The sequence below is a fragment of the Protopterus annectens genome, chromosome 1.part1 (assembly GCF_019279795.1).
Source record: "Protopterus annectens isolate FY-2018-M chromosome 1.part1, PAN1.0, whole genome shotgun sequence".
In the NCBI taxonomy this organism is placed as follows: Eukaryota; Metazoa; Chordata; order Ceratodontiformes; family Protopteridae; genus Protopterus; species Protopterus annectens.
Window position 1 is genome coordinate 794,705,333 of NC_056726.1, and position 15,587 is coordinate 794,720,919.

General features: G+C 40.2%; 1 protein-coding gene across 1 annotated transcript in view; it reads right to left on the minus strand.

Moving 5' to 3' along the window:
- Window positions 1-15,027, minus strand: part of LOC122807188 (tetraspanin-36-like) — a 476,995-nt gene extending 461,968 nt beyond the window's left edge. Inside the window, exon 1 of the mRNA XM_044078240.1 lies at window positions 14,829-15,027. Coding sequence (XP_043934175.1) covers window positions 14,829-14,888 — 60 coding nt within the window. The 5' untranslated portion in view covers window positions 14,889-15,027. The remainder of the gene's footprint in view (window positions 1-14,828) is intronic.
- Between the last annotated feature and the right edge of the window lie 560 nt (window positions 15,028-15,587).

Here is a 15,587-nt window from a genome sequence, read left to right on the forward strand (position 1 = left end):
AATGTAACACATGTATTAGAACTACACAACAGAAGCTTGTGACGGGCTAAAGCCCACCAAGGCCAGGTTGTTTTTCTCAAAATGTTTTTCATAAATCCAGTCATGTCAGCAGAAAATCTGAGTAACATCTGCTGTAGAACAATACTGAAAGTTGTGTTTGATTACGTGAACCACAGAAGGCAATGCCTTGTAGAACAGTATAAGTATAGCATACTTTCTGTTAGTAGTTAGGCAAAATCCTGTATTTGCATGTTTTTGTCTCCTTGCAGCAAGTTATTAAATGTGCCTTATCTGAACCTTATGTGTATTGGTCCTTGAAGTTTTTTCCTTTGACAGATTGGTCCTTTGGACCGGAAACCCTCACTTCGCCTCGGATCAGACAGGCCAGGTGGCTTGAAACCGTACGGGGAAGAAACCACATCGGTTCTTCTTATTTTGAAAAGCCCTCCGACTGAATCGTCGTACAAAAGAGGCCAGCCACTTTCTGATCTGCGACTGAAAGACGGGTTTTTCATGAACCAGGTGATCAATCACGAAGGCTCAGGTAAGGTGAATCTACTTTTTTTCTGTTTTAGATCAGAGACTAGATTTGTATTGTTTTTGACAGGACTGTATTTTTACAAGTCAGGGACAGAAAAGATTACCGTCTTGTCATAGATCAGGGAAACACAGTAGGTAGGCAGTCATTCTGAAGAGACTATAACAAAATCAGTGGTACCACGTTAAAAATAAGGAGTTACGCAACGATTAAAAAGGGTAGAATAAAATGGGTAATAATTGCACAAAAAGACCCCAAAATCCGCAGTTAACCAAAGACGCAAAATACATGCAGTCACAGCGTGCTGATAATATTAAATGCTACTCAAAGTGGGTTAATAAGTATGAATTTGACGGTAAATTAGAAAAATCCTCACTTATCAAACTTGTCAAACAGCTTAAAACCGATTCTACAGGTCGGGTAAAAAAGTAGCGCCAATTAGGAATTCCTCAGGCACACAGGTGGATTGAGGAGGTAAACCGTATGGAACAAAAGAATAATAAATCAAAAGCAATGTTTTTAGATAAGGAGGACAATAACTTAGTAATAGCATCGGCCCCTCCGCCTCCTTTACCGGAATATGAAGCACGTGAACAGGTTAGTCCACCCCCACAATATCCTGCTGTCACTGAAAATAGAGACATTACGAAAGCAAAACCATTTATTTGAGATCCCATCTAGACCAGGTCTCGAACACGGGCAGGTAACTCAAGGGGACATTGAATTATATCAAATGGGTAGGAATTCACGATCTATGAGTGAAGAAGAAATATGCCCACTTATAGAAGTGCCTAATCCTCAGGCAGGGCAAGGTCAGGACCCAACTATTCTAGTGTATAGACCCTGGACTCCAGAAGATATCCGGAAAGCCACTGAGGGAATTCCACATCCAAAAGTTAATTTCAGAAAGTTCTTAGAAGATTTACAAGGAATGAGGCTAAGTTATAATTTAAACGGAGAAGAGGTAGAAATAGTAGTCAGACAAATTGTGGGACAAGATTGGCACATGATTAGTAGCAACTGGAATCCCCGTGACGCTGCGCTCAGACCCCTCCCACATAGCAGCGCAAAGTTAGATAAGAGTGAAAGGTCTTACAGACCGAATCTCTGAGAAATGGAAGCCTAGGGCAGACTGGACTTGCATTAATCAATGCATCCAACAAGAAGGTGAAACTATTGACAGATATTATGCCAGACTGTTAGAATGTTTTAATAACCATTGTGGAATGCAGGTACCTGAAGATCAGACACAAGATTCCCCATATGAGCAGCAGTTAAAGAATGCATTTTTGAAAGGCAGCATTGCACCCATAAGCAGTTTTATTACAAAGCACATGGTAGATCATCATACAAGCAGGCTACAGTCATTGCTTGAATATGCCAGACATGCCGAAAGGTATTTTAATAACAAAATTAAAAAGAAAGCCCAAGTATTTTCTGTAGAAGATGGAGCAGAAGTTTATGCAGTACAGTCCGGGGAAAAAGGACAAGAGAAATGCCCAGGGAAACAAACAATCTGATCAGCGATCAGAGGACTTTGAAGGGCGAAAGTAAAGGGGTGAATGTTTTAAATGCTGTAAAAAGGGACACTTGGCAAGGGATTGCAAGAAAAACAAGGCGGCAACCACGGAAGACAAGGAGGGTGAGAACTGACTATATGATAGTCAAGAATCACTAGAAGGGGGATAGCGGAGAAAGGACAAATGAGAATGCGGTAGAAGGAGTAGAGGATGTGACAGAAGTAATAGAGGAAGTGCAGGAAGTTACAGATAGTGAAGAAAATGAAATATTGGATTTAGCTTTATTGAGCTTAGAGCTCTATTTAGCAGACAAAAAAACAGAAGTTACACTCTTGGTGGAAGGGAGGGAAGTCAAATTCTTGTGTGACTCAAGGGCATCACGGACCCCGATATATCCCTCCAAACTGCCAGAGAATTCAGTCTCACCTGATTACATACTAGTGAAAGCAGCTAATGGACAGCTGTATCGGGAGCCCCTCTCCCATAATATTGCAATAACTAATCCTGTTTCAGGATTGACCCAGAAAAGCAAAATTGTTGTTTCCACAAAATACCCAGTAAACCTCTTGGGCAGAGACCTTATGCAGCTATTTGGTATAGCAGTAGTTCCGACTATGCAGGGTATGGAAGCACAGCAGCAAATTGATACCTTTGCAGTGAAATCGGAGGGTGAAATGTTCTATTGGTACAGCCAGGACTTGGTTACGACTGGTCCAGGGGCAGTGAACGAAGAGTTGATGAACGTAGCCATCAGCAAGTTCCCCTCCCTTGACACTGATAAACAACATTTGTTGCACTGTACTCTGTATTATTGTAACACACCAGGACCTGATAAGGAATATGAGCAAGAATTGTTTAGAAATCCTGCAAACAGATTGATATTACGAAATCTGTACTGCGACATAGAAGGGAACAGTGTAGCCAGCTGTTCATTGCCCCAGGAGTTTTTTGCACTCTATAAATCTAAATGATTACCACATGTTAGCTTAACTAAGGACAAGAATGTAAAATGGGTAGACTTAGGAGAAAAAGTCACGAGATGGAAAAAGCAGACAGAGTTAGAACTGTCAGAACAGGGAATACAAATGCAGAAGCTGAATTGGATAACTCAGACTCACCCAGCCGTGCACTTGCAGTCTAGCAAGGACAGCTGATTAGCACTCCAAGGAGGAAGAGAATGCCTTACAAAATATACCAGAAACTCTTTGGTCAACAGGAAAGTCAGATATAGGACTTATTCGAACAGCGGAACCAGTTACTATCACACCAAAGTCAGCATTTAGACCACAGAAAAGACAGTATCCCTTAAGAAAAGATGCAGAGGTGGGACTCAAACCTATTATAGCAGCTTTACTTAAGGAAGGGGTGCTGGTGGAAATCTCCTGATTCACCATGTAACACACCATTATTTCCTGTTAAGAAAGCGAATGGCATATGGTTCAAGATTTACAAGCTGTAAATGACGCAGTAATACCAAGGGCACCTACAGTGCCAGACCCACACACCCTGTTGAATGATTTAAAACCTCAACAGAAATATTTTTCTGTGGTAGATATCAGCAATACGTTCTTTTTGATACCGATACACCCTGACAGCCAATCTTGGTTTGCATTCACATTTCAGGGGAAAAGGTATACATATACTCGACTACCACAGGGATATTATGAAAGTCCCAACGATATTCTCACAAGAAATGGCAAGCAATTTGGTGGGATTTACCCCACCAAGAGGCAGTCAGACTTTACATTATGTTGATGATATCCTGCTGGCGGCCCCTACCCAGCAAGATTGCAAAGAATATACCATAGCGCTATTACAATTTTTAGCCACTGAAGGACATAAAGTAAACAAAAATAAACTGCAGCTTTGGAAAAAACAAGTTAAATACCTAGGATATGTAATATCCAAAGAGGGTAGGACATTAGATGAGGACAGAAAAATAGCGATTTTGCAAGCACCAAAACCCACTACTAAGAAGGAAATTATGTCCTTCCTGGGTACGACTAATTTTTGCAGGAGCTGGATTCCAAACTATGCTTTGGAATCTGCACCGCTGACTAACCTGATATATAAAAAGCCTATGGCAACACAGGATTTGTTACAATGGACACTAGAAGCAGAATCTGCTTTCTGCAAACTGAAACAGTTAATGGTGTCCTCATTAGTTTTAGGATTACCAAACTATCAAACGTTTTTTTCCAAACTGTAGATTGTAAGCAAGGATATATGACGTCAGTGTTAACACAGCAGCATGGGGACAAGCAACGCCCTATTGCTTATTATTCATCACAACTAGACCCAGTGGTATGGTCTTTACCCCACTGTGTACAAGCAGTAGTTGCAGCTGCAATGGCAATACAGGCTTCGGCCTCAGTAGTCTTATTCCACCCTCTCACTTTGACAGTGCCTCATGCAGTCGCGATTATTTTACTGCAGAGAAGGTAGCATATCTTTCCCCTGCTAGGCATCTTTCCTGTATGACTATATTGTTGAGCCAACCTCATATGACAATTGAACGATGCACGACTTTGAACCCTTCTACATTGCTCCCAACCCAAGCAGATAGCACACCACACAGCTGCCTACAGGTGAGAGAGCAAAAGACACTGCCTAGAAAAGATCTCATGGATGTTCCCTTGGATGATGCCGAGGTAACATACTACGTGGATGGCTCGTGCAAAAGGGGTCCTGCAGGACAGAACCTAGTAGGATATGCAGTAGTTTCTGATACTGAGATTATAGAAGCAAAACCTTTACCACACAATTTATCTGCACAGGTAGCAGAATTGATTGCCTTGACACGGGCATGTATCTTAGCAAAGGGTAAATGTGTGAACATTTTTACTGACGGCCAGTACGATTTTTCTACTGTACATGTTTTTGCGCAACAGTGGAAAAAAATCGAGGAATGATAACATCTACTGGCAAACCAATCAATCATGCACAGTTTATTTTAGATCTGTTAGAATCTATTCAGTTACCTCAGAAAGTAGCTATTTGTAAATGCACAGCTCATACCAAGCAACAGGATAGGATTTCTAAAGGTAATGCAAGAGCTGATACAGCTGCAAAACAGGCAGCTTCAGAAGTATTTCTTTTGAATGAGGAATTACAACCCTCTGAGATTTTAGACTTGGAAATGTTAAAGACAATGCAGACACTTACTACGCAGGCTGAAAAACAAAGATGGGTAAGACGAGCAGCAATTCTCGAAAAGGGGCTGTACATCTATGCAGCTTTGTTGAGCCATGGGCAATGCCATGTCTCAACAGGGGGGATGGTACAGCTGGTGAACCGAGTGTTCACGGCATATGGATTTTTAAACTATTCTAAAAAGTTTTGTTTAATGAGCCACGTTTGTAACAAACGTCATGCACAAGGGGCATTAAAGCCCAAGCAAGGGAGTTTCCCTACACCACCGTATCCATTTCATACTATCTGTATGGATTTCATAGAATTGAATAAATGTGAAAATAAGAAGTATTGTCTTGTCATTATAGATATGTTTTCCAGATGGGTGGAAGCCTTTCCGACTGAAAATCCAGATGCGGCAACCATAGCGAAAATCCTCGTTAAAGAAATCATCCCTAGATTCAGCATTCCGGAAAGGATCTACAGTGACAACGGTACACACTTTGTACACCAAACCATACAACAGCTAAGTAAGCATTTTGGTATTTCTTTAACGAATCATTGTGCATATCCATCCGCAATCTGCAGGGTTAGTTGATAGGCTTAATGGGATTTTAAAGAGTAAGCTAAGAAAGTTAATAGAGGAAACAAAGAGAAATTGGGTGTACTGTCTGCCCCTGGCACTGTTGAGCATGAGAACTGTTCCGAATGCAAAAGGATTGACTCCTTTTGAGAAACTATTTGAAAGGGCTTATTATATACCTCAGTGGAAACTTCTCATGCCCGCAGACCAGGAAGCCGACTGTACACTAGCAGAATATATGAAAAATTTGTTGAATTCTAACCATCTGTTGCAGTCAAATTCTGTTTCAGATAAAGAACAAACCAGACCATCAGAAGTGGCAGTGGATCCGGGAACCTAGGTCTGGGTGAAGACAAAGAAAAAGAACTGGACGTCACCAAAGTGAGAAGGTCCATATCAAGTGCTTCTGTCGACACCCACTGCAGTCAAGATCGCAGAGCGTGCCTCGTGGATCCACCTGACGCACTGCAAACTAGTTAAGAACTTTGAACTGGACAAAAATCTTGTCACATGTCAAGAGCAAAAATGATAGAATACAGAAAAGACAGGAATGCAGAACAACCACTTCCTCAGAAGTATTGCATAATCATCCTGTTAACTGTACTAGTAACAACAATCTTTTTGTTGTGGCCATTCCTTTTTCCAGCCACACAAACTGAACTGAATAAACATGAAGCGTTACTCAGACTGGCACCCAAACTTCAACACTTACCAGGCAATTAAATATGTGTATGCTGAGACTTTCAATGTTTCGAATTGCCGGATTTGCACAGCTTTGCTAACAGCATACGGGGGGGGGGGTTATTAATGACTGAAGTCCCCCTAGAGGTCAATGAGACCTGGGAAAACTTGATTTATGATACCTCAACCGTTACATCACAAGATAAAATAGCATTGCACTTGTCTATTCCATAAAAGGGAACTATGTACTTTTATAAAAATGATACTGTTCAGGTGGGTTGGAGCAATTGCAATGTGACTGTTCCTTATAAATGTTACACTAAAGCTAACAATGCAGGTTCTTATTGTAATACAAACTATGATTCATTTCTTGAATTGATGCAAAAAACAATTGAAGTAAAACATAATTCTGTTTTCTATAAACAACTGTCTATAATTAATAGAAAAATGTTTCATGCAGGACAAGTGTATATTCATAGTAAAGTTACTACTAAAGTAGACGATTGTTATTTTGTATGTGGCAAAAAGGCATACAAGTGGTTACCTGAGAATTGGTCTGGCAGTTATTTTTTGGGCTACCTGGTTCCGGCCATACGACACACTGCAGTTTTGCCTCGAGGAAAAATTCGGAATGTCCGAGAGGTCGACAAGAAACCCGTCAAGAAACCTGTAAATCCAGTGGGGCAAATCGATGCGTGCTGGAAAAACCATCATTCTATAGGTGATGGGCTGACACACATGGACTTGAGTGATACTGTTATATCGTGGGCAGGCATATTACCAGCATATGGAGCAACAAAATCGATCTGGGAGCTGAAAAAACTGTCTAAACTTCTCGAAGTAATGAGTAATGCAACTTTTTCAGCTCTCGAATTGGTGACTGATGAACTGAATGCCATGAGAACTGTAGTGCTTCAAAACCGCATGGCTCTCGACTTCACCCTAGCGGCGAGAGGTGGTACTTGTGCTTTAATCCAGGAGGAGTGCTGTTCGTATATTCCTGACCATAAACACGAGATAGACAATCACCAGTGTCGGCCATGACCAAACCCAGTGACGGACTTTTTCCAGAAATGGTTTGAGGGGTGGGGTACTATCCTAATGAACATTCTAATTGCCATTTGTGTAGGAATGGTCCTACTGGGAGTATGTGTTTGCGGTGGCATCCCCTGCATGAAAAGACTGATTAAAGACTTTATAGACATGTCAGTTTCTGAAACCTGATATCAAAGTACTGAGTTTGAAGAACTGTTAAAAGATTGAAAATGCTTTCATAAGTTTAAATTGAATGACTCTCTTAACTGCAAATCCTAAGTGGGAAGAGGTTAGGAGAAGAAAAAACAGTTTATGCTTATTTTGAAAGTAGAATAAAAGTATTAAAAGGGGGGGAAATGTCAGAAAAATATGTATTAGTGTATGTATTAGTAATATGCTTAGTGCATTTAAGGCTTGAAAAGGGTTAACACATTTATTCTATTTCACACTGCATACAATCTGTACGAATTGCAGAAGCTTTCTAACCTTGTATTGTCATGAAATATGCGCAGCTATAATCTTTGCTTATGCTTTGGAAATTTACAGGAAAGCAGATAATTTCTGCTTGTGTCAGGAAAATAATGAATAGATGTAGGAGACCTAGACAAGGAGTTCCGCTTGTGCTGTGAGAAAATACAAAGGTGCAGGAGCTATAGATAACAAGAACAAAGACTGCTTGAAAATATGAATTGCAATCAGCACTTGCTTATGTCTGAGCTAGAAAAGTACCTTGAAATGCAACACAAGCTTCTATTGTGTAGTTTTAATACATGTAATGGTCTAGAGCCCACCAAGGCCAGGTTGTTTTTCTCAAAATGTTTTTCAGTCATGTCAGCAGAAAATCTGAGTAACATCTGCTGTAGAACAATACTGAAAGTTGTGTTTGATTACGTCAACCACAGAAGGCAATGCCTTGTAGACCAGTATAAGAATAGCATACTTTCTGTTAGTAGTTAGGCAAAATCCTGTATTTGCATGTTTTTGTCTCCTTGCAGCATGTTATTAAATGTGCCTTATCTGAACCTTACGTGTATTGGTCTTTGAAGTTTTTTTTCCTTTGAAACACAGTAAGCATTAAGCATTCAGATAAAGTATCCCTCCGGATGCAGATACATAAGATAATCAATAGTAGCAATTGAGGGTGCAGACACTTTTGAGAACAGAGGCATGAGGTGGTGCAAATACTTTGTAGAATAGAGACATGAACTAGTACATTAATAATTTAGCAGATAGTTCATATGTTGCAAAGAAATAATTCCAGAGTTTATATAGAAAATGTGTCTTGTTTGGGTGCCAGAACAGGTACAAATGAAGGGAGAGGAGAACAGGGAATGAAAACTAAATACAATATGTATGAAATGTACAAGAAATAATGCTGAAGACAGAGTCATTTCTAGAGGTGTTAAAAGAGGTCAATTCTAGAGGAGTTAAGTAGTAGGCAAAGGGGAAATGGGGAAAATATGATTTAAAGTGAGAAGAGAAGAAGGCTAGGTGGGTAAAGTGCGATTGCACTTCCACTTAGAGAATAAGTACGAATGGAGATGCGATTTGAAATTGTTAGTGTTTTCAATAGTTCGTAGAGAAGAAGGGAGAGTGTTCCATTTTTTGGCTAGGGAGAAGGACAGGAGGTGCCGTCCAGCAAGGCGGGTTGGCTTGTAGACAGTGAGAAGGTTTAGGTGGGAAGATCTAAGTGGCCTATTAGGAGTGTAAGGTTGTAGGAAGTTGGAAAGAGTAGGGCATATGGTAGGGTTAAAGAATAGCTTATGGACAGTAGTAAGTTGGAGGCAGTCCAGATGGTTAGGAAGTTCTAGCCAGTTAAGAATGTGGAGGGCAGAGCAATGGTGGGAGGTGTGTTTGGCTTTTATGGCAAACTTGGAGATTTTATTGTAACAACTTTACATTTTGCTCACACTAAACTAACAAGCCAATTATTATCAGGATACACAGAGCCTATCTGGGAATACCCCCCCCCACCAAAAAAAAAAAAGTCACTGCCTATGCATCCCTCTGAGGTTAGACTGGGATGAAAGTAGAGGTTCAAATTGCCACGGTCATGTATTGTAAGTGACTGTTGGCATACATATACATAGCATGCTTCATCACTCCTAACCCCTAACCACCCAAATGCAGCCACCTGTATACATACCTGATGTGTGACTGGGAAGACAGTGAACAAAAATAATGATTATAGTAATGTATTCTATTTTGTTGCTCCTAGACAAGCTATAGTAACCTTCTTTGTACACCTCAGAGGTCTGTAAGAAAGGTAAAGGAAACAATAAGAACACTGTCCCCAGCCCAAACACAAGCTATGATGACATCCTGTTTACATCTCTAAGGTTAGACTGTGATGCAAATTAAAGTAATAATCACACAATCACCAACACCCTCTCCCACACGCATAACCTACAGCAGCTTTCTGTACACACATCTGAGCAGGGTGCAAATGAGCGCAGAGGCCATTATCAGATTTATTCTAACAGGGTCATATCACAGCCCTATTCAGGTTAAGAGTGTAATCAGAAAATCAACACATTTTTATCCCCATTTCTCCCCAACCAGCAACAGCTTTTGTGGTGCCCCCACACAGTCAAGGATGGAGTGGGGGCCACCACACTCACAGAACATCTACGTGTCTGAATGTTCTGTGATGTATTATATGCCTTATTTTTGAAATATAATTACGTGTTAGTTGCAATTTTTACTGATAAGAAGAAGAAGAAGAATATATGTGTCCTGGCATTAGGGTCTATATAACACCAAACATTTGAAATGTTGAGTGCTCAAATATCGACCAGTTTTTCAGCGAACGCTGAAAATATCGAAGAAACAGAAAACTGAATTCTTTCCTAGGGAAAGAATTTGGTTGTCCGTTTCTGTTGCTTCAGTATTTTCAGTGCTCTGGTGGAAAGTTACGGGTCTGGTTTAGGTAAGGATGCGATTGTGTGGATATGTAGGTTAGGGCGGGTTAGGTGAGTTAGGGTGCGGGTCAGGCAAGTGTGCGATTGTGTGGACGTGTGGGTTAGGTGAGTTATGGTTAGGGCGCAGGTGAGGCGAGTGTCCGATAGTGACGGACCTTAGGGTTAGGGTTAAGGTACGTGGATAGTTAGTTAGTGGTGTATGTATAGTTTAGTGTAGGGTTAGGTGTATGTGTGTGGATTGCTGTTTGTTTGGTGTGCTTGTGTTGTGTGTATGTGTTTTAGAATAGCAAATTTTTCCCTAAAAAAAATTTGCTGTTCCGAATTTTCGATTACTAGGGTTCGATATTAGAACATTTGACATTTTGGAATGTTCGGTGTTCTAATATAGACCCCTGGCATAATTGGGTGCGTGCACACACGCATAAGCCATAGCAATAATAATTATGTATTGCTATTTATTGAAATAAGTACAATGTGCAATAATGGTACTGTCATATCAGATCAGTGAATGTTGTTTAGAAGTCTTCAAACAGCAGCAAGGAAAAGTCAGTTATTTAACTCACCAAGGAGTAATATATACTCATGACCGTCCCCGATTTTACAAACATTCCTGATTTTGCCTCATACTTTTGCTCTGTCCTTCATAAAAAGTTTGATTTTCTGGTAAATTATTCAAGATTACAGACATTCAATAAATCCAGGCATCAAACTTTTATACTTATTGTCCAAAAATGCATGTTTATGCAAAAGATGTTACTCTAACTTTTTAAGCGGATTGGAGTAATATTTAAAACATGTTCCTGATAATGGCCTTTATTCTGCTATAACTTTTGGCAATGCGTAGAATTCTTCAGCAAAGAAGATGAGAGTTATGGAATCTGGTGTTCTGCCAGTATTTATAGGACTCCCTGAAAGAGAAAACCATCACTGAAGACTGGGAGCATCAGCTCCTCTTATAATCCAAGGTGTGCACAGAGATCGGTCAATTTGGGCTGCTGAGCTCTCTAGTGCTTTCCTCATTCATGTTTATTATCAGATTTAACCTTACAGGGTCATAAAACAACAGGTAAGAGTGCATAATTAGGAAATCAGTACATTTTTCTCTCCTAATTTTTAACCAGCAGCAGCTTTTGTGGGGATGACGGAGGCCCCCGACCTGTAGCCACAGGTACTGCAGGTACCTAAAGCTGGCTACGAAGTAAGTTTCAGTGGACAGAACAGTCACCAGCAGGGTTTAACTACTCATTATGTCAGAGGTAAAATATTTAATGAAACTGTGAAGCCTGTTACTTGATAAAATGTTGTTACTATAACCAGAGGTATCTTTGAATTTTAAAGGAGATCCTTACCCACCTGGTTTATTAAGTATACAGGATTATTGTGCTGTTTTTTGTAGGCTTGGCAAACATGTTAAAAAATTATCAAGATAAAGCGCTGTGGTTGGGGGCCCCACAAGAAAAGGGGGCCCCCAGTGACTGCAGGCTTTGCTGGTGCCTAAAGCCAGCTACACACACACACACACACACACACACACACACACACACACACACACACACACACACACACACACACACACACACACACACAATTCCTGTTATATTCTGCTTATTACTCTCCACCTTCCTGTTTCACTTCTCCTTAATTCTTGGCAGCACACTGCTTTCACACATACACACACAAATTGTAAATGGGTATACGTTTTCTCTGCTTTCAACAAAACTAATATTTCTACCCATGGACTGGTGCATTTTCATTTTAAGTACATATTTTTATTATGTTTTGATGATGCTGACTATAGGCAAAGTACTCCGTGGCAATTCCAGGCAACTGAGTTGATCTGAAATTCTTGCTGTAATCTAACCAGTTTCAAGCAGGGATCAACAGCGTTGTCTCTCCACCCCCCCTCCCAAAAAATAGGCAAGCCAGACATTTTTTGTTAGTTCTTTCATGGCTTTCGAGTCTCAGTCAACATTATCACTGTGTCATATACATACCTCTTAACAGTCCAGATTTTTTGCCTCACATTTTTGGTCTGTTCCTCAAAATTGTTGGTTTTCTGGCAAGTCCTTGAGAACCGAAGTCAGAAAATAATGGCAGACATTTGAGTTATAGATTTCGAACCCTTCAGAAAAATTAATGCAAAAGCAAAAACTGTTATTCTATCAACTTCTTACGTTTATAAGGGCAATATTTAAAACTGTCCCTATTTCTGGGCCTTTGTCCTCCTTTTTATTTATGATTTTGTCTAAATTTCTTGTGCTAAGAGGTTCAGAGCTATGGTGATACAGACCCATATGATTACCATATGACTTTAGGTTAAAATGAATCTCTGAAATTCCAAGGTCATACCATGCATCTGCAACTTTGCCAGGGTTCTGAAATGTTGTGGTTTACCCATTTTACCCCACACTTATCACGGGACTATTAGTTTAATCCTGTGCATAAAGTTCAAAGCCCAAATACAGTTTTTAGCAAACAAAGTGGTATGCTTCACATCTTGTTTTGCACTACAAAATTACCCTTTACAGCCCCTCCCCAAATCTATCACAGGGTCAGCCAATTCATTCCCAAATAGGACTCAAACTTAAGGCCATAAAGAAGAGGAGCGTCTTTTTAATTAAAGTACATAAGATATCCTAATCTTTTATTAAAATAAAAGTTGCTTAACAGTTGCTGTCAAGCATGTTTAAGACGTTGACTTACCAACATTTGTGTAGACTCTTGGGGGGGGGGTGTAACACTTTGGGCAAAACAAGAACTGCAAGTTATGATCACATTAATTGTAGAGGTAATAACACACACTACAGTAAACTGTATCAACTTTCCCATGAAAGTATACCTGTCAAATGCTATGACTTCATTACAGCACTATGATTTATGAACTCATATTTTGCCTTGTTCTTCTGTTCAAGGGTTTATACATTATTCAATAATGCAAAGTATGCCTACGCAAAGACATGGTATCACTGAATACACTGGGTCCATTAGTAAAAAATAATGGAAAGGGTTCTTCTTTAGGACCTTCTGCTACGACTTTTAAAGGCCAGCACAATGATTCTTAATGTTCAAGGGGTAGGACTACAAATACTGACAGAGCCTGGACTTACCTCTCAAACTCTTAGAACAAGATATCTGGACAAGGCCATAAATAATAGAGGAACAAAGGTCCAAAGATAGAGGCAATTTTTAAATATTGCTCTTACTAACTTAGAAAGTTGATAGAATAATTTTACATCTGTATGAAGTCTGAAAATCAAATGGCAGTCTTTATTTTATGACTCCAGTCTTCAATGATTTGCCAATGACTTCCTAGAAAACCACAACTGTGTGAAAAAAATGGACCAAACATGTGAGACAAAAATCTGGACATTCTGGGAAAATTTGTACAGTTGAGAGGTATGCACAGAGCCGGAAGTCATTGACTTCTGAGTGAAGAAGCTCTTTGCTGTTGAAGAGCATTACAAAATAAGCTCCAGCTACTTCTATGGACTGCAATAAAAATAATACAGCTAGGGTTGCCACATTTTCAAATGCCCAAAGTGGGACTTTATTGGTAGAAATGTGAGATTTTGCAGTACGAATCATAACCACGGCCAATGCAAAGGACAGAACTTCACTTTTTGACAAAATACAGCTTTATTTTTGTAACATTTGAGTTGCTTATGCTATTCCATACAATATTTATGTGTTCCAGATACAAAATAACTGTATTATGCAATGTTTAAAGAAAAATATTTTGTCTTAAAATCTCAGGACTTTGCCATTTTTTTTTTTTTCCCCCGCAGGACACAACTGCCCAAAGAGGGACAGGTGGTAACCCTAAATACAACGGAGCAAAATATCAAAGTTGTGCCTTGCAGATGACATTCCTCAAATAAGTAAAGGCAGAATGGAACCATCACCTAACTCGGGGACCTTGCTTAACTACGTTGTTGTGTCTTTCAGCTTTTCCCGTTTAGGGGTAGCCACTGCGGAACTCCGGTCCGCTAATGATTGGCAGTAGATATTTACGTGCCGAGTTGCCGGCCCTGACGCACAACCTTCAACGAAGGTACGCCCATTCACGAATGTCTCGACACAGAAGACGCTCTGAGAATCGAACAGGACAATGTCTTACTGTGAGGCGACAGCGCTACCGCAGCATCACCACCTATTTAACCTCCCCCCCCCCCCATGATAGCCTTTACTTCGGTGATTTCCGTTTTCCGAAGAGCCCGAGACCACGCGCTCGTTAGTTTACCCCCCTGGCCGTGCCCCGTGAAACCTGCTCGCTCCCTTTAGAGATGCCTCACATGAGAAGCTGTAGACTGCCCAAACCTCACACGCTGCAAGTCGTCCCTCAGGTGTTGCAGTGTCAGTTTGTAAACACTCTGAAAGACAACCTTCTCCTCTAGAAACAAAACTACGGCAACACTTACCCAGAAAATCAAACTGAGGAAAAGCAATACGGTCTTGGACGTAATAACTCCACAATCCATTGAGTTTTTTCTTTTGTGGTTTTGTAACGATCACAAGAAAAAGTGCTTCTTATCTACTACCGTCCCTCTAAGTTTCACTTTAAAACTGGTTGCTGTTTCTCGTCTGTGATCTAAGCACCGCATGATCCATCGTCATGGTGGGAGTGGTATCACAAGTAAAGGGGTAGGTACAGAGTTCTCCCAAATAATCTCGTTATGGAGTACTGCTTTGTGGGTTCGTGTGTGAGTGACTGCATGGGTAGGTGGGTGTGTTCGTACTATTCCGAGCGTACAAGGCCAAGTCGTGAAATGATGGCAATAATATGCCGATTGAAATAAATGATCGATAATTCATGGATAAATCCTAAAGGAAAGCGAGTACGTTTTTAAACCTAATGAGATACGTCATGTAATTTTGTTAGATTGTGTAGGTGTAGTGAGCAGCTGCATTTGGTGATGGCTATTCCTATTCATTCCACTTTTTTCCCCCATTTTCATTCATTCCCACAACACCCTTTTATTATTTTTTTATAGTCATATTGTAATAAGACGTTAACCTGACAATCAGCAGGCATAAGGCAGAGATCCAGTCCTAGGCGGGATGCCAGGCGATTAGCAAGCAGCCATGAGTAATACCAGTCCAATGTGCTGCTTTTAGCCATTGAAATTTACATATAGTAATCTTTATATGTATTCTTGTTGTTGTCACTTTTTGTTTAT